Source organism: Pseudophryne corroboree, chromosome 6 (assembly GCF_028390025.1).
Source record: "Pseudophryne corroboree isolate aPseCor3 chromosome 6, aPseCor3.hap2, whole genome shotgun sequence".
Classification (NCBI taxonomy): Eukaryota; Metazoa; Chordata; class Amphibia; order Anura; family Myobatrachidae; genus Pseudophryne; species Pseudophryne corroboree.
In genome coordinates, this window is record NC_086449.1 from 26460868 (window position 1) to 26482013 (window position 21146).

At 53.9% G+C, this 21146-nt stretch overlaps 1 protein-coding gene across 1 annotated transcript in view; it reads left to right on the forward strand.

Moving 5' to 3' along the window:
• LOC134934157 (uncharacterized) overlaps positions 1-21146 on the forward strand; it is an 83051-nt gene continuing 61905 nt past the window's right edge. Inside the window, exons 1-2 of the mRNA XM_063929655.1 lie at positions 1-1284; positions 6309-6344. Coding sequence (XP_063785725.1) covers positions 1105-1284; positions 6309-6344 — 216 coding nt within the window. The 5' untranslated portion in view covers positions 1-1104. The remainder of the gene's footprint in view (positions 1285-6308; positions 6345-21146) is intronic.

A 21146-nucleotide genomic window follows, 5' to 3' on the forward strand; every position in this document is an offset into this window, starting at 1 on the left:
GCCCTTAAGCAACTATCCCCAGATTTTGTAAATGAGTGTCAGTGCACAGCAACAAGTGTGACGCAGCAGATCTGAGACCACACACATACACAGTATAAACACACACACACGCACACGCATGTGCAGGTGTGACATGAAACAGCGCTATAATTGCCAACAGCCCCCCCCCCCCTCGCTGGACTCACACCCCTCGCTGCATATTATCTCCCCCCAGCCCCAGTGCTTTCTGCACACTCAGCATTCTGTCTGCCTGTCTCTCCCCCTTGTCGCTCCTCCTATGTACATATCCACTATCTTCCTCCTCCTCCCTCCAACATCTTCTGTTTTCCTCCCCCTCCCTTCTCCCTGTTTCCTGTCATTCTTTCTCTTTTTTCTCTCTCTCTTTTTCCCTGGAGCCGGTCCAGGGAGAAGAAAAACACAGCGAGGTTTCTGACCCAGCAGAACAGAACTCCTTATCGCCCGCTCCCTCTTCCTCCTCCGTCTCTTCCACACCCCGGGCTCCGGCTTCTGAGGCACTTGCCCTCCCCCTGCCTAACCATGTTACCCCCATAGCATGTCACTCTGGTGCACTTAGCATTCCCACCCCAACACAACCCCAGCAGAGGCCTCAAAGCTTAATGTCTCCATGAGACTTTCACCGGACTTACGCAAAGGTCTCCCGGGGGCAGATGTGGTACAATATGGCTGCTCTCTGGTCAACGCCACGTCGGCAGGTCGCGACCGTGCAACCCAGTGGCATACTGCAACAGGAGTGAATGTCTGAGACGTTACTTTTCCAGCGGCTTTCTGGATTTTAAACTCTGAGCCCCGTCTGTCTTCCGGGACTTGTTGGCGGGAAGCTTAATTCATTCTGCGGGAATCTGCGGAGAGAGCGGCGAATTGGAGGGGCAATATTTATCCCTGGACGCTAGCATCGGCTCCCCGTATCCTCTGGTCTTTCTGGGATACTTTAGGTGCACTTTTCCCATCGCAAGAGCGTTCTACAATCCAGGCCGGGATTCAATGCAAGTGTCGGCAATAAACGTTTCCGGATTGGCGTGCACGTCGGCTCTGGCGATGACGGATCACAGGGCGAGCTAGGATAGAGGGGACGGAGTTCTATCAATGTCTCGCTGGAGCAGGAAAGGTGCAGGCAGACCTGCCCTGCTCCCGCTGCTTCTCTTGGCTCTGGCACTAGGGGGCACTGCGCTCTACCTGGCCTCCCTGAACCTGCTACTGACAACCACTGCCTGGGGGCGGAGCCTGTGCCAGGGATGGGCACAGCAGCAGCAGCAGCAGCAGCAGGTAAGGGAAACTGTGTGGGGCTAATTGGGAGCAAAGATTATTGATAATAAGAATACAAAGCAAAGTAACTTTGCACCTGGACAAGCCGTGCTGCAGTGACTGTAACTGGGGGAAATACATGTATTATTTTTGCATGCAGGGTAAATACTGGCTGCTTTTACATGTAGCCAGGATCGGATTGATCCATAGGTGCAGGACGCAGCTTAAAGAGCACCGGGCATCCCCTCTCAGTGACGGAAAACAGGGGTGTGGTTCCGCCATGAGGCCACGCCCCTTTCATGTAGGTCACACCCCTTTTCAGCCACGGGAGCCCTGCATCAACATTTTTCAAATGTTGGGAGGTATGTGGTTGGCCAAGTCCCTCTGCAGTGGCTGGTCGCAGCCCTCAAGCTTGGGCCCCTACTACCGCACCCCTGGCGGGCCCTTTATGTTACCACCGCACCCCCTGACGGGCCCTTTATGTTATCACCGCACCCCCTGACGGGCACTTCATTTCGCAGTCTGGCACTGCATGTGGCCCACCAATGCTGGACAGCTTTATTTTGACACTGCAATTTAGAGATTAGCTAGGACACGCCCCCTACCAACTCTAAATCTCCCTGCACATGTTACAGCTGCCCCAGTTGCGGTTACCAAGGTGCCCAGTTACTTGCTGCTTTTTGCGTTGTTCCCATGTCTGGGATCACTGTGGTGCGGGAGAAAAGTTGGTTACTTTTTACTTAAAAAATCTATTAGTGCATAGCTCAGATATTGGAGCCTCCGTATTTGCCGAAAAATCGCCCGACCATCGGGACGGCCCCAAAAATCGGAAAGTGAGCACCTAGCGTAAGCATTGGTATTAGTGATGACACAGTCAGCAGTGCACTGGTGTCAGCAAGACACCAGAGGGAGATTATGTAATAGTGCAGAATAATAGGCATTATGCAGAACAGACAGTAACAGGCGCTACGGACTGCGCTCATCCCAGCTGTGGTCCTGCAGATTTGGGGAACAACAAGTCCACAGCACCGGCTGTCAGACACGTCTAATGGCGTCATAGCACCAAACACCTGCGCAGTGGCTGTCAGACACGTCTAATGGCGTCACAGCACCAAACACCTGCGCACCGGCTGTCAGACACGTCTAATGGCGTCATAGCAGCCAAACACCTGCGCAGCAGCTGTTAGACACGTCTAATGACATCATAGCAGCAAAATACCTGCGCGCCGGCTGTCAGACACGTCTAATGGCGTCATGGCACCACACACCTGCGCAGTGGCTGTCAGCCACGTCTAATGGCGTCATAGCACCAAACACCTGCGCAGCAGCTGTCAGACATGTCTAATGGCGTCATAGCACCAAACACCTGCGCAGCATCTGTCAGCCACGTCTAACGGCGTCATTGCAACCAAACACCTGCGCAGCATCTGTCAGACACGTCTAATGGCGTCACAGCACCAAACACCTGCGCACCGGCTGTCAGACAAGTCTAATGGCGTCATAGCACCAAACACCTGCGCACCGGCTGTCAGACACGTCTAATGGCGTAATAGCAGCCAAACACCTGCACACCGGCTGTCAGACACGTCTAACGGTGTCATAGCACCAAAATACCTGTGCAGCAGCTGTCAGACACGTCTAATGTCTTCATAGCACCAAACACCTGCGCACCGGCTGTTAGACACATCTAACGGCGTCATAGCAACCAAACACCTGCGCAGCATCTGTCAGACACGTCTAATGGCATCACAGCACCAAACACCTGCACACAAGCTGTCAGAAATGTCTAATGGCGTCATAGACCCAAACATTTGCGCAGCAGCTGTCAGACAAGTCTAATGGCGTCAAAGCAGCCAAACACCTGCGTACCAGCTGTTAGACACGTCTAATGACATCATAGCAGCAAAACATCTGCGCATCGGCTGTCACACACGTCTAATGGCATCATAGCAGCCAAACACCTGCACACCGGCTGTCAGACACGTCTAACGGCGTCATAGCACCAAACACCTGCACAGCAGCTGTCAGACACGTCTAATGGCTTCATAGCACCAAACATCTGCACAGCAGCTGTCAGACACGTCTAATGGCTTCATAGCACCAAACACCTGTGCAGCATCTGTCAGACACGTCTAATGGCGTCACAGCACCAAACACCTGAGCACCGGCTGTCAGACACGTCTAATGATGTCATAACAACCAAACACCTGCGCACCGGCTGTCAGACACGTCTAATGGCTTCACAGCACCAAACACCTGCGCACCGGCTGTCAGACACGTCTAATGGCGTCATAACAACCAAACACCTGCGCACCGGCTGTCAGGCACGTCTAATGGCGTCATAACAACCAAACACCTGCGCACCAGCTGTCAGGCACGTCTAATGGCGTCATAGCACCAAACACCTGCGCACTGGCAGTCAGACATGTCTAACGGCGTCATAGCACCAAACACCTGCGCACTGGCAGTCAGACATGTCTAACGGCGTCATAGCACCAAACACCTGCGCAGCATCTGTCAGACATGTCTAATGGCGTCACAGCACCAAACACCTGCACACCAGCTGTCAGAAACGTCTAATGGCGTCACAGCACCAAATACCTGTGCAGTGGCTGTCAGACGCTTCTAAAGGCGTCATAGCAGCCAAACACCTGTGCGCTGGCTGTCAGCCACGTCTAATGGCTTCATAGCACCAAACACCTGGCAGCAGCTGCCAGACATGTCTAATGACGTCACAGCACCAAACACCTGTGCACCGGCTATCAGATATGTGCAATGGCGTCATAGAAGCCAAACACCTGCACAGCGGCTGTCAGACATGTCTAATGGCGTCATAGCAACCAAACACCTGCGCGCCAGATGTAAGACATGTCTGATGGCTTCTTAGCACCAAACACCTGTGCACTGGCTGTCAGCCATGTTTAATGACGTCATAGCACCAAACACCTGCGCAGCGGGCGTCAGACACATCTAATGGCTTCATAGCACCAAACACCTGCGCAGCGGGTATCAGACACATCTAATGATGTCATAGCAGCCAAACACCTGCTAGGCGGCTGTCAGACACGTATAATGGCATCACAGCACCAAACACCAGCGCAGCGGCTGTCAGACATGTCTAATGGCATCATAGCACCAAACACCTGCGCAGCGGTTGTCAGACACATCTAATGACGTCATAGCAGCCAAACACCTGCACACCAGCTGTCAGAAACGTCTAATGGCGTCACAGCACCAAACACCTGTGCAGTGGCTGTCAGACACGTCAAATGGCATCACAGCACCAAACACCTGCACATCAGCTGTCAGAAACGTCTAATGGTGTCACAGCACCAAACACCTGTGCAGTGGCTGTCAGACACTTCTAATGGCATCATAGCAGTCAAACACCTGCACACTGGCTGTCAGACATGTCTAATGGCATCATAGCAGCCAAACAAACACCTGCGCACTGGCTGTCAGTAATGTCTAATGGCGTCACAGCACCAAACACCTGCGAACCAGCTGTCAGAAACGTCTAATGGCGTCACAGCACCAAACACCTGTGCAGTGGCTGTCAGACACGTCAAATGGCATCACAGCACCAAACACCTGCACATCAGCTGTCAGAAACGTCTAATGGCGTCACAGCACCAAACACCTGTGCAGTGGCTGTCAGACACTTCTAATGGCATCATAGCAGTCAAACACCTGCACACTGGCTGTCAGACATGTCTAATGGCGTCATAGCAGCCAAACAAACACCTGCGCACTGGCTGTCAGACATGTCTAATGGCGTCACAGCACCAAACACCTGTGCACCAGCTGTCAGACATGTCTAATGGCATCATAGTAGCCAAGCACCTGCGCACCAGCTGTCGGATACATCTAATGGCGTCACAGCACCAAACACCTGCGCACCGGCTGTCAGACATGTCTAATGGCATCATAGCAGCCAAACACCTGTGCAGCAGCTGTCAGACACGTCTAATGGCGTCATAGCAGCCAAACACCTGAGCACCAGCTGTCAGACACGTCTAATGGCGTCATAGCAGCCAAACACCTGCGCAGCGGCTGTCAGACATGTCTAATGGCATCACAGCACCAAACACCTGCACAACGGCTGTCAGACATGTCTAATGGCATCATTATTTATTTATTTATTTATTTATTAACAGTTTCTTATATAGCGCAGCAAATTCCGTTGCGCTTTACAATTTAAAATAACAATAACAAAATGGGTGATAACAAACAGTCATAGAGGTAGGAAGGCCCTGCTCGCAAGCTTACACTCTATAGCACCAAACACCTGCGCACCAGCTCTCAGAAACATCTAATGGCGTCACAGCACCAAACACCTGTGCAGCATCTGTCAGACACGTCTAATGGCATCACAGCACCAAACACCTGCGCACCAGCTCTCAGAAACATCTAATGGCATCACAGCACCAAACACCTGTGCAGCATCTGTCAGACACGTCTAATGGCATCACAGCACCAAACACCTGCGCAGCGGATGTCAGAAACGTCTAATGGCGTCACAGCACCAAACACCTGCACACAGGCTGTCAAACACGTGTAATGGCGTCACAGCACCAAACACCTCTGCAGTGGCTGTCAGACACTTCTAATGGCATCATAGCAGCCAAACACCTGCGCACTGGCTGTCAGATACGTCTAATGGCATCATAGCAGCGAAACACCTGCGCGTTGGCTGTAAGACATATCTAATGGCGTCAAAGGAGCCAAACACCTGTGCGCCGTCTGTCAGACATGTCTAATGGCTTCTTAGCAACAAACACCTGCACAGCGGCTGTCAGACACATCTAATGGCGTCATAGCAGCCAAACACCTGTATGCCGGCTGTCAGACACATCTAATGATGTCATAGCAGCCAAAAACGTGCGCACTGGCAATCAGACATGTCTAATGGCGTCACAGCACCAAACACCTGCACACCGGCTGTCAGACACATCTAATGGCGTCATAACAACAAAATACTAACTTATCTGTACACGTTTCCTTTCACCTTGCAAGTACAACCATTTTAAATGTCTGTATTTCAGGTACATCCACTACAAGATCCCAGCTCTGACACTCAGGTAAGATATCTGCATCTACTCATTTTCCTTATTATCCCAGTCAGCACTAATTGTATCATTGGCATGTTCCATCTCTCACTCACCATGACAAAGAGAAATGTACACTGCCTCTCACAGGACTGGTCCGGATACACCCTCACTCACCATGACACAGATATACACCGCCTCTCACAGGACTGGTCCGGATACACCCTCACTCACCATGACACAGATATACACCGCCTCTCACAGGACTGGTCCGGATACACCCTCACTCACCATGACACAGATATACACTGCCTCTCACAGGACTGGTCCGGATACACCCTCGCTCACCATGACACAGATATACACTGCCTCTCACAGGACTGGTCCGGATACACCCTCACTCACCATGACACAGATATACACCGCCTCTCACAGGACTGGTCCGGATACACCCTCACTCACCATGACACAGATATACACTGCCTCTCACAGGACTGGTCCGGATACACCCTCGCTCACCATGACACAGATATACACTGCCTCTCACAGGACTGGTCCGGATACACCCTCGCTCACCATGACACAGATATACACCGCCTCTCACAGGACTGGTCCGGATACACCCTCACTCACCATGACACAGATATACACTGCCTCTCACAGGACTGGTCCGGATACACCCTCGCTCACCATGACACAGATATACACTGCCTCTCACAGGACTGGTCCGGATACACCCTCGCTCACCATGACACAGATATACACCGCCTATTACAGGACTGGTCCGGATACACCCTCGCTCACCATGGCACAGATATACACCGCTCTCACAGGACTGGACCGGATACACCCTCGCTCACCATGGCACAGATATACACCGCTCTCACAGGAATGGACTGGATACATCCTCGCTCACCATGACACAGATATACACCGCCTCTCACAGGACTGGTCCGGATACACCCTCGCTCAACAAGACACAGATATACACCGCCTCTCACAGGACTTGTCCGGATACACCCTCTCTCACCATGACACAGATATACACCGCCTCTCACAGGACTGGTCCGGATACACCCTCGCTCACCATGACACAGATATACACCGCCTCTCACAGGACCGGTCCGGATACACCCTCGCTCACCATGACACAGATATACACCGCCTCTCACAGGACTGGTCCGGATACACCCTCGCTCACCATGATACAGATATACACCGCCTCTCACAGGACCGGTCCGGATACACCCTCGCTCACCATGACACAGATATACACCGCCTCTCACAGGACCGGTCCGGATACACCCTCGCTCACCATGACACAGATATACACCGCCTCTCACAGGACCGGTCCGGATACACCCTCGCTCACCATGATACAGATATACACCGCCTCTCACAGGACTGGTCCGGATACACCCTCGCTCACCATGACACAGATATACACCGCCTCTCACAGGACTGGTCCGGATACACCCTCACTCACCATGACACAGATATACACCGCCTCTCACAGGACTGGTCCGGATACACCCTCGCTCACCATGACACAGATATACACCGCCTCTCACAGGACTGGACCGGATACAGCCTCGCTCACCATGACATAGATATACACCGCCTCTCACAGGACTGGTCCGGATACACCCTCGCTCACCATGACACAGATATACACCGCCTCTCACAGGACTGGTCCGGATACACCCTCGCTCACCATGATACAGATGTACACCGCCTCACACAGGACTGGACCGGATACACCCTCGCTCACCATGACACAGATATGCACCGACTCTCACAGGACTGATCCAGATACATCCTCGCTCACCATGACATAGATATACACCGCCTCACACAGGACTGGTCCGGATACACCCTCACTCACCATGACACAGATATACACCGCCTCTCACAGGACTGGTCCGGATACACCCTCACTCACCATGACACAGATATACACCGCCTCACACAGGACTGGTCCGGATACACCCTCGCTCTCCATGACATAGATATACACCGCCTCACACAGGACTGGTCCGGATACACCCTCCCTCACCATGACACAGATATACACCGACTCTCACAGGACTGGTCCGGATACACCCTCACTCACCATGACACAGATATACACCGCCTCTCACAGGACTGGTCCGGATACAACCTCGCTCACCATGACACAGATATACACCGCTCTCACAGGACTGGTCCGGATACACCCTCGCTCACCATGACACAGATATACACCGCCTCTCACAGGACTGGTCCGGATACACCCTCGCTCACCATGACACAGACATACACCGCTCTCACAGGACTGGTCCGGATACACCCTCGCTCACCATGGCACAGATATACACCGCTCTCACAGGACTGGACCGGATACACCCTCGCTCACCATGGCACAGATATACACCGCTCTCACAGGACTGGACCGGATACATCCTCGCTCACCATGACACAGATATACACAGCCTCTCACACGACTGGTCCGGATACACCCTCGCTCAACAAGACACAGATATACACCGCCTCTCACAGGACTTGTCCGGATACACCCTCTCTCACCATGACACAGATATACACCGCCTCTCACAGGACTGGTCCGGATACACCCTCGCTCACCATGACACAGATATACACCGCCTCTCACAGAACCGGTCCGGATACACCCTCGCTCACCATGACACAGATATACCCCGCCTCTCACAGGACTGGTCCGGATACACCCTCGCTCACCATGATACAGATATACACCGCCTCTCACAGGACTGGTCCGGATACACCCTCGCTCACCATGATACAGATATACACCGCCTCTCACAGGACTGGTCCGGATACACCCTCGCTCACCATGACACAGATATACACCGCCTCTCACAGGACCGGTCCGGATACACCCTCGCTCACCATGACACAGATATACACCGCCTCTCACAGGACTGGTCTGGATACACCCTCGCTCACCATGACACAGATATACACCGCCTCCACAGGACTGGTCCGGATACACCCTCGCTCACCATGATACAGATATACACCGCCTCTCACAGGACTGGTCCGGATACACCCTCGCTCACCATGACACAGATATACACCGCCTCTCACAGGACTGGTCCGGATACACCCTCGCTCACCATGACACAGATATACACCGCCTCTCACAGGACTGGTCCGGATACACCCTCGCTCACCATGACACAGATATACACCGCCTCTCACAGGACTGGTCCGGATACACCCTCGCTCACCATGACATAGATATACACCGCCTCACACAGGACTGGTCCGGATACACCCTCACTCACCATGACACAGATATACACCGCCTCTCACAGGACTGGTCCGGATACACCCTCACTCACCATGACACAGATATACACCGCCTCTCACAGGACTGGTCCAGATACAACCTCGCTCACCATGACACAGATATACACCGCTCTCACAGGACTGGTCCGGATACACCCTCGCTCACCATGACACAGATATACACCGCCTCTCACAGGACTGGTCCGGATACACCCTCGCTCACCATGACACAGATATACACCGCCTCTCACAGGACTGGTCCGGATACACCCTCGCTCACCATGACACAGATATACACCGCTCTCACAGGACTGGTCCGGATACACCCTCGCTCACCATGACACAGATATACACCGCCTCTCACAGGACTGGTCCGGATACACCCTCGCTCACCATGACACAGATATACACCGCCTATTACAGGACTGGTCCGGATACACCCTCGCTCACCATGGCACAGATATACACCGCTCTCACAGGACTGGACCGGATACACCCTCGCTCACCATGGCACAGATATACACCGCTCTCACAGGACTGGACCGGATACATCCTCGCTCACCATGACACAGATATACACCGCCTCTCACAGGACTGGTCCGGATACACCCTCGCTCAACAAGACACAGATATACACCGCCTCTCACAGGACTTGTCCGGATACACCCTCTCTCACCATGACACAGATATACACCGCCTCTCACAGGACTGGTCCGGATACACCCTCACTCACCATGACACAGATATACACCGCCTCTCACAGGACCGGTCCGGATACACCCTCGCTCACCATGACACAGATATACACCGCCTCTCACAGGACTGGTCCGGATACACCCTCACTCACCATGACACAGATATACACCGCCTCTCACAGGACTTGTCCGGATACACCCTCGCTCACCATGACACAGATATACACTGCCTCTCACAGGACTGGTCCGGATACACCCTCGCTCACCATGACACAGATATACACCGCTCTCACAGAACTGGTCCGGATACACCCTCGCTCACCATGACACAGATATACACCGCCTTTCACAGGACTGGTCCGGATACACCTTTGCCCACCATGACACAGATATACACCGCCTCTCACAGGACTGGTCTGGATACACCCTCACTCACCATGACACAGATATAAACCGCCTCTCACAGGACTGGTCTGGATACACCCTCACTCACCATGACACAGATATACACCGCCTTTCACAGGACTGGTCCGGATACACCCTCGCTCACCATGACACAGATATACACAGCCTTTCACAGGACTGGTCCGGATACACCCTCGCTCACCATGACACAGATATACACTGCCTCTCACAGGACTGGTCCGGATACACCATTGCTCACCATGACACAGATATACACCGCCTCTCACAGGACTGGTCCGGATACACCCTCGCTCACCATGACACAGATATACACCGCCTCTCACAGGACCGGTCTGGATACACCCTCGCTCACCATGACAAGGATATACACCGCCTCTCACAGGACTGGTCCGGATACACCCTCGCTCACCATGACACAGATATACACCGCCTCTCACAGGACTGGTCCGGATACACCCTCGCTCACCATGACACAGATATACACTGCCTCTCACAGGTCTGGTCCGGATACACCCTCGCTCACCATGACACAGATATACACCGCCTCTCACAGGACTGGTTCGGATACACCCTCGCTCACCATGGCACATATATACACCGCCTCTCACAGGTCTGGTCCGGATACACCCTCGCTCACCATGACACCGATGTACACCGCTCTCACAGGACTGGTCCGGATACACCCTCGCTCACCATGACACAGATATACACCGCCTCTCACAGGACTGGTCCGTATACACCCTCGCTCACCATGACACAGATATACCCCGCCTCTCACAGGACTGGTCCGGATACACCCTCACTCACCATGACACAGATATACACCGCCTCTCACAGGACTGCTCCGGATACACCCTCACTCACCATGACACAGATATACCCCGCCTCTCACAGGACTGGTCTGGATACACCCTCGCTCACCATCACACAGATATACACCGCCTCTCACAGGACTGGTCCGGATACACCCTCGCTCACCATGACACAGATATACACCGCCTCTCACAGGACTGGTCCGGATACACCCTCGCTCACCATGACACAGATATACACTGCCTCTCATAGGACTGGTCCGTATACACCCTCGCTCACCATGACACAGATATACACTGCCTCTCATAGGACTGTTCCGGATACACCCTCGCTCACCATGACACAGATATACACCACTCTCACAGGACTGGTCCGGATACACCCTCGCTCACCATGACACAGATATACACTGCCCCTCATAGGACTGGTCCGTATACACCCTCGCTCACCATGACACAGATATACACTGCCTCTCATAGGACTGGTCCGGATACACCCTCGCTCACCATGACACAGATATACACCACTCTCACAGGACTGGTCCGGATACACCCTCGCTCACCATGACACAGATATACACCGCCTCTCACAGGACTGGTCTGGATACACCCTCACTCACCATGACACAGATATACACCGCCTCTCACAGGACTGGTCTGGATACACCCTCGCTCACCATCACACAGATATACACCGCCTCTCACAGGACTGGTCCGGATACACCCTCGCTCACCATGACACAGATATACACCGCCTCTCACAGGACTGGTCCGTATACACCCTCGCTCACCATGACACAGATATACACTGCCTCTCATAGGACTGGTCCGGATACACCCTCGCTCACCATGACACAGATATACACCACTCTCACAGGACTGGTCCGGATACACCCTCGCTCACCATGACACAGATATACACCGCCTCTCACAGGACTGGTCCGGATACACCCTCACTCACCATGACACAGATATACACCGCCTCTCACAGGACTGGTCCGGATACACCCTCGCTCACCATGACATAGATATACACCGCCTCTCACAGGACTGGTCCGGATACACTCTCGCTCACCATGACATAGATATACACCGCCTCTCACAGGACTGGTCCGGATACACCCTCGCTCACCATGACACAGATATACACCGCCTCTCACAGGACTGGTCCGGATACACCCTCACTCACCATGACACAGATATACACCGCCTCTCACAGGACTGGTCCGGATACACCCTCGCTCACCATGACACAGATATACACCGCCTCTCACAGGACTGGACCGGATACACCCTCGCTCACCATGACATAGATATAAACCGCCTCTCACAGGACTGGTCCGGATACACCCTCGCTCACCATGACACAGATATACACCGCCTCTCACAGGACTGGTCCGGATACACCCTCGCTCACCATGATACAGATGTACACCGCCTCACACAGGACTGGACCGGATACACCCTCGCTCACCATGACACAGATATACACCGCCTCTCACAGGACTGATCCGGATACATCCTCGCTCACCATGACATAGATATACACCGCCTCACACAGGACTGGTCCGGATACATCCTCGCTCACCATGACATAGATATACACCGCCTCACACAGGACTGGTCCGGATACACCCTCACTCACCATGACACAGATATACACCGCCTCTAACAGGACTGGTCCGGATACACCCTCACTCACCATGACACAGATATACACCGCCTCTCACAAGACTGGTCCGGATACACCCTCACTCACCATGACACAGATATACACCGCCTCTCACAGGACTGGTCCGGATACACCCTCGCTCACCATGACACAGATATACACCGCCTCTCACAGGACTGGTCCGGATACACCCTCGCTCACCATGACATAGATATACACCGCCTCACACAGGACTGGTCCGGATACACCCTCACTCACCATGACACAGATATACACCGCCTCTCACAGGACTGGTCCGGATACACCCTCACTCACCATGACACAGATATACACCGCCTCTCACAGGACTGGTCCGGATACAACCTCGCTCACCATGACACAGATATACACCGCTCTCACAGGACTGGTCCGGATACACCCTCGCTCACCATGACACAGATATACACCGCCTCTCACAGGACTGGTCCGGATACACCCTCGCTCACCATGACACAGATATACACCGCCTCTCACAGGACTGGTCCGGATACACCCTCGCTCACCATGACACAGATATACACCGCTCTCACAGGACTGGTCCGGATACACCCTCGCTCACCATGACACAGATATACACCGCCTCTCACAGGACTGGTCCGGATACACCCTCGCTCACCATGACACAGATATACACCGCTCTCGCAGGACTGGTCCGGATACACCCTCGCTCACAATGACACAGATATACACCGCCTCTCACAGGACTGATCCGGATACACCCTCGCTCACCATGACATAGATATACACCGCCTCTCACAGGACTGGTCCGGATACACCCTCGCTCACCATGACACAGATATACACCGCCTCTCACAGGACTGGTCCGGATACACCCTCGCTCATCATGATACAGATATACACCGCCTCTCACAGGACCGGTCCGGATACACCCTCGCTCACCATGACACAGATATACACCGCCTCTCACAGGACCGGTCCGGATACACCCTCGCTCACCATGACACAGATATACACCGCCTCTCACAGGACCGGTCCGGATACACCCTCGCTCACCATGATACAGATATACACCGCCTCTCACAGGACTGGTCCGGATACACCCTCGCTCACCATGACACAGATATACACCGCCTCTCACAGGACTGGTCCGGATACACCCTCGCTCACCATGACACAGATATACACCGCCTCTCACAGGACTGGTCCGGATACACCCTCGCTCACCATGACACAGATATACACCGCCTCTCACAGGACTGGACCGGATACAGCCTCGCTCACCATGACATAGATATACACCGCCTCTCACAGGACTGGTCCGGATACACCCTCGCTCACCATGACACAGATATACACCGCCTCTCACAGGACTGGTCCGGATACACCCTCGCTCACCATGATACAGATGTACACCGCCTCACACAGGACTGGACCGGATACACCCTCGCTCACCATGACACAGATATGCACCGACTCTCACAGGACTGATCCGGATACATCCTCGCTCACCATGACATAGATATACACCGCCTCACACAGGACTGGTCCGGATACATCCTCGCTCACCATGACATAGATATACACCGCCTCACACAGGACTGGTCCGGATACACCCTCACTCACCATGACACAGATATACACCGCCTCTCACAGGACTGGTCCGGATACACCCTCACTCACCATGACACAGATATACACCGCCTCACACAGGACTGGTCCGGATACACCCTCGCTCTCCATGACATAGATATACACCGCCTCACACAGGACTGGTCCGGATACACCCTCCCTCACCATGACACAGATATACACCGACTCTCACAGGACTGGTCCGGATACACCCTCACTCACCATGACACAGATATACACCGCCTCTCACAGGACTGGTCCGGATACACCCTCACTCACCATGACACAGATATACACCGCCTCACACAGGACTGGTCCGGATACACCCTCGCTCACCATGACACAGATATACACCGCTCTCACAGGACTGGTCCGGATACACCCTCGCTCACCATGACACAGATATACACCGCCTCTCACAGGACTGGTCCGGATACAACCTCGCTCACCATGACACAGATATACACCGCTCTCACAGGACTGGTCCGGATACACCCTCGCTCACCATGACACAGATATACACCGCCTCTCACAGGACTGGTCCGGATACACCCTCGCTCACCATGACACAGACATACACCGCTCTCACAGGACTGGTCCGGATACACCCTCGCTCACCATGGCACAGATATACACCGCTCTCACAGGACTGGACCGGATACACCCTCGCTCACCATGGCACAGATATACACCGCTCTCACAGGACTGGACCGGATACATCCTCGCTCACCATGACACAGATATACACAGCCTCTCACACGACTGGTCCGGATACACCCTCGCTCAACAAGACACAGATATACACCGCCTCTCACAGGACTTGTCCGGATACACCCTCTCTCACCATGACACAGATATACACCGCCTCTCACAGGACTGGTCCGGATACACCCTCGCTCACCATGACACAGATATACACCGCCTCTCACAGGACCGGTCCGGATACACCCTCGCTCACCATGACACAGATATACCCCGCCTCTCACAGGACTGGTCCGGATACACCCTCGCTCACCATGATACAGATATACACCGCCTCTCACAGGACTGGTCCGGATACACCCTCGCTCACCATGATACAGATATACACCGCCTCTCACAGGACTGGTCCGGATACACCCTCGCTCACCATGACACAGATATACACCGCCTCTCACAGGACCGGTCCGGATACACCCTCGCTCACCATGACACAGATATACACCGCCTCTCACAGGACTGGTCTGGATACACCCTCGCTCACCATGACACAGATATACACCACCTCCACAGGACTGGTCCGGATACACCCTCGCTCACCATGATACAGATATACACCGCCTCTCACAGGACTGGTCCGGATACACCCTCGCTCACCATGACACAGATATACACCGCCTCTCACAGGACTGGTCCGGATACACCCTCGCTCACCATGACACAGATATACACCGCCTCTCACAGGACTGGTCCGGATACACCCTCGCTCACCATGACACAGATATACACCGCCTCTCACAGGACTGGTCCGGATACACCCTCGCTCACCATGACATAGATATACACCGCCTCACACAGGACTGGTCCGGATACACCCTCACTCACCATGACACAGATATACACCGCCTCTCACAGGACTGGTCCGGATACACCCTCACTCACCATGACACAGATATACACCGCCTCTCACAGGACTGGTCCAGATACAACCTCGCTCACCATGACACAGATATACACCGCTCTCACAGGACTGGTCCGGATACACCCTCGCTCACCATGACACAGATATACACCGCCTCTCACAGGACTGGTCCGGATACACCCTCGCTCACCATGACACAGATATACACCGCCTCTCACAGGACTGGTCCGGATACACCCTCGCTCACCAGGACACAGATATACACCGCTCTCACAGGACTGGTCCGGATACACCCTCGCTCACCATGACACAGATATACACCGCCTCTCACAGGACTGGTCCGGATACACCCTCGCTCACCATGACACAGATATACACTGCCTCTCACAGGACTGGTCTGGATACACCCTCACTCACCATGACACAGATATAAACCGCCTCTCACAGGACTGGTCTGGATACACCCTCACTCACCATGACACAGATATACACCGCCTTTCACAGGACTGGTCCGGATACACCCTCGCTCACCATGACACAGATATACACTGCCTCTCACAGGACTGGTCCGGATACACCATTGCTCACCATGACACAGATATACACCGCCTCTCACAGGACTGGTCCGGATACACCCTCGCTCACCATGACACAGATATACACCGCCTCTCACAGGACTGGTCCGGATACACCCTCGCTCACCATCACACAGATATACACCGCCTCTCACAGGACCGGTCTGGATACACCCTCGCTCACCATGACAAGGATATACACCGTCTCTCACAGGACTGGTCCGGATACACCCTCGCTCACCATGACACAGATATACACCGCCTCTCACAGGACTGGTCCGGATACACCCTCGCTCACCATGACACAGATATACACTGCCTCTCACAGGTCTGGTCCGGATACACCCTCGCTCACCATGACACAGATATACACCGCCTCTCACAGGACTGGTTCGGATACACCCTCGCTCACCATGGCACATATATACACCGCCTCTCACAGGTCTGGTCCGGATACACCCTCGCTCACCATGACACCGATGTACACCGCTCTCACAGGACTGGTCCGGATACACCCTCGCTCACCATGACACAGATATACACCGCCTCTCACAGGACTGGTCCGTATACACCCTCGCTCACCATGACACAGATATACCCCGCCTCTCACAGGACTGGTCCGGATACACCCTCACTCACCATGACACAGATATACACCGCCTCTCACAGGACTGCTCCGGATACACCCTCACTCACCATGACACAGATATACCCCGCCTCTCACAGGACTGGTCTGGATACACCCTCGCTCACCATCACACAGATATACACCGCCTCTCACAGGACTGGTCCGGATACACCCTCGCTCACCATGACACAGATATACACCGCCTCTCACAGGACTGGTCCGGATACACCCTCGCTCACCATGACACAGATATACACTGCCTCTCATAGGACTGGTCCGTATACACCCTCGCTCACCATGACACAGATATACACTGCCTCTCATAGGACTGTTCCGGATACACCCTCGCTCACCATGACACAGATATACACCACTCTCACAGGACTGGTCCGGATACACCCTCGCTCACCATGACACAGATATACACTGCCCCTCATAGGACTGGTCCGTATACACCCTCGCTCACCATGACACAGATATACACTGCCTCTCATAGGACTGGTCCGGATACACCCTCGCTCACCATGACACAGATATACACCACTCTCACAGGACTGGTCCGGATACACCCTCGCTCACCATGACACAGATATACACCGCCTCTCACAGGACTGGTCTGGATACACCCTCACTCACCATGACACAGATATACACCGCCTCTCACAGGACTGGTCTGGATACACCCTCGCTCACCATCACACAGATATACACCGCCTCTCACAGGACTGGTCCGGATACACCCTCGCTCACCATGACACAGATATACACCGCCTCTCACAGGACTGGTCCGTATACACCCTCGCTCACCATGACACAGATATACACTGCCTCTCATAGGACTGGTCCGGATACACCCTCGCTCACCATGACACAGATATACACCACTCTCACAGGACTGGTCCGGATACACCCTCGCTCACCATGACACAGATATACACCGCCTCTCACAGGACTGGTCCGGATACACGCTCACTCACCATGACACAGATATACACCGCCTCTCACAGGACTGGTCCGGATACACCCTCGCTCACCATGACATAGATATACACCGCCTCTCACAGGACTGGTCCGGATACACTCTCGCTCACCATGACATAGATATACACCGCCTCTCACAGGACTGGTCCGGATACACCCTCGCTCACCATGACACAGATATACACCGCCTCTCACAGGACTGGTCCGGATACACCCTCACTCACCATGACACAGATATACACCGCCTCTCACAGGACTGGTCCGGATACACCCTCGCTCACCATGACACAGATATACACCGCCTCTCACAGGACTGGACCGGATACACCCTCGCTCACCATGACACAGATATACACCGCCTCTCACAGGACTGGTCCGGATACACCCTCGCTCACCATGACACAGCTATACACCGCCTCTCACAGGACTGGTCCGGATACACCCTCGCTCACCATGATACAGATGTACACCGCCTCACACAGGACTGGACCGGATACACCCTCGCTCACCATGACACAGATATACACCGCCTCTCACAGGACTGATCCGGATACATCCTCGCTCACCATGACATAGATATACACCGCCTCACACAGGACTGGTCCGGATACACCCTCACTCACCATGACACAGATATACACCGCCTCTAACAGGACTGGTCCGGATACACCCTCACTCACCATGACACAGATATACACCGCCTCTCACAAGACTGGTCCGGATACACCCTCACTCACCAGGACACAGATATACACCGCCTCTCACAGGACTGGTCCGGATACACCCTCGCTCACCATGACACAGATATACACCGCCTCTCACAGGACTGGCCTGGATACACCCTCGCTCACCATGACATATATATACACCGCCTCACACAGGACTGGTCCGGATACACCCTCACTCACCATGACACAGATATACACCGCCTCTCACAGGACTGGTCCGGATACACCCTCACTCACCATGACACAGATATACACCGCCTCACACAGGACTGGTCCGGATACACCCTCGCTCACCATGACACAGATATACACCGCCTCTCACAGGTCTGGTCCGGATACACCCTCGCTCACCATGACACAGATATACACCGCCTCTAACAGGACTGGTCCGGATACACCCTCTCTCACCATGATACAGATATACACCGCCTCTCACAGGACTGGTCCGGATACACCCTCACTCACCATGACACAGATATACACCGCCTCTCACAGGACTGGTCCGGATACAACCTCGCTCACCATGACACAGATATACACCGCCTCTCACAGGACTGGACCGGATACAGCCTCGCTCACCATGACACAAATATACACCGCCTCTCACAGGACTGGTCCGGATACACCCTCGCTCTCCATGACACAGATATACACCGCCTCTCACAGGACTGGTCCGGATACACCCTCGCTCACCATGACACAGATATACACCGCCTCTCACAGGACTGGTCCGGATACACCCTCGCTCACCATGACACAGATATACACCGCTCTCACAGGACTGGTCCGGATACACCCTCGCTCACCATGACACAGATATACACCGCCTCTCACAGGACTGGTCCGGATACACCCTCGCTCACCATGACACAGATATACACCGCTCTCACAGGACTGGTCCGGATACACCCTCGCTCACAATGACACAGATATACACCGCCTCTCACAGGACTGGTCCGGATACACCCTCGCTCACCATGACACAGATATACACCGCCTATTACAGGACTGGTCCGGATACACCCTCGCTCACCATGGCACAGATATACACCGCTCTCACAGGACTGGACCGGATACACCCTCGCTCACCATGGCACAGATATACACCGCTCTCACAGGACTGGACCGGATACATCCTCGCTCACCATGACACAGATATACACCGCTCTCACAGGACTTGTCCGGATACACCCTCTCTCACCATGACACAGATATACACCGCCTCTCACAGGACTGGTCCGGATACACCTTCGCTCACCATGACACAGATATACACCGCCTCTCACAGGACCGGTCCGGATACACCCTCGCTCACCATGACACAGATATACACCGCCTCTCACAGGACTGGTCCGGATACACCCTCGCTCACCATGATACAGATATACACCGCCTCTCACAGGACTGGTCCGGATACACCCTCGCTCACCATGACACAGATATACACCGCCTCTCACAGGACCGGTCCGGATACACCCTCGCTCACCATGACACAGATATACACCGCCTCTCACAGGACTGGTCTGGATACACCCTCGCTCACCATGACACAGATATACACCGCCTCTCACAGGACTGGTCCGGATACACCCTCGCTCACCATGATACAGATATACACCGCCTCTCACAGGACTGGTCCGGATACACCCTCGCTCACCATGACACAGATATACACTGCCTCTCACAGGACTGGTCCGGATACACCCTCGCTCACCATGACACAGATATACACCGCTCTCACAGGACTGGTCCGGATACA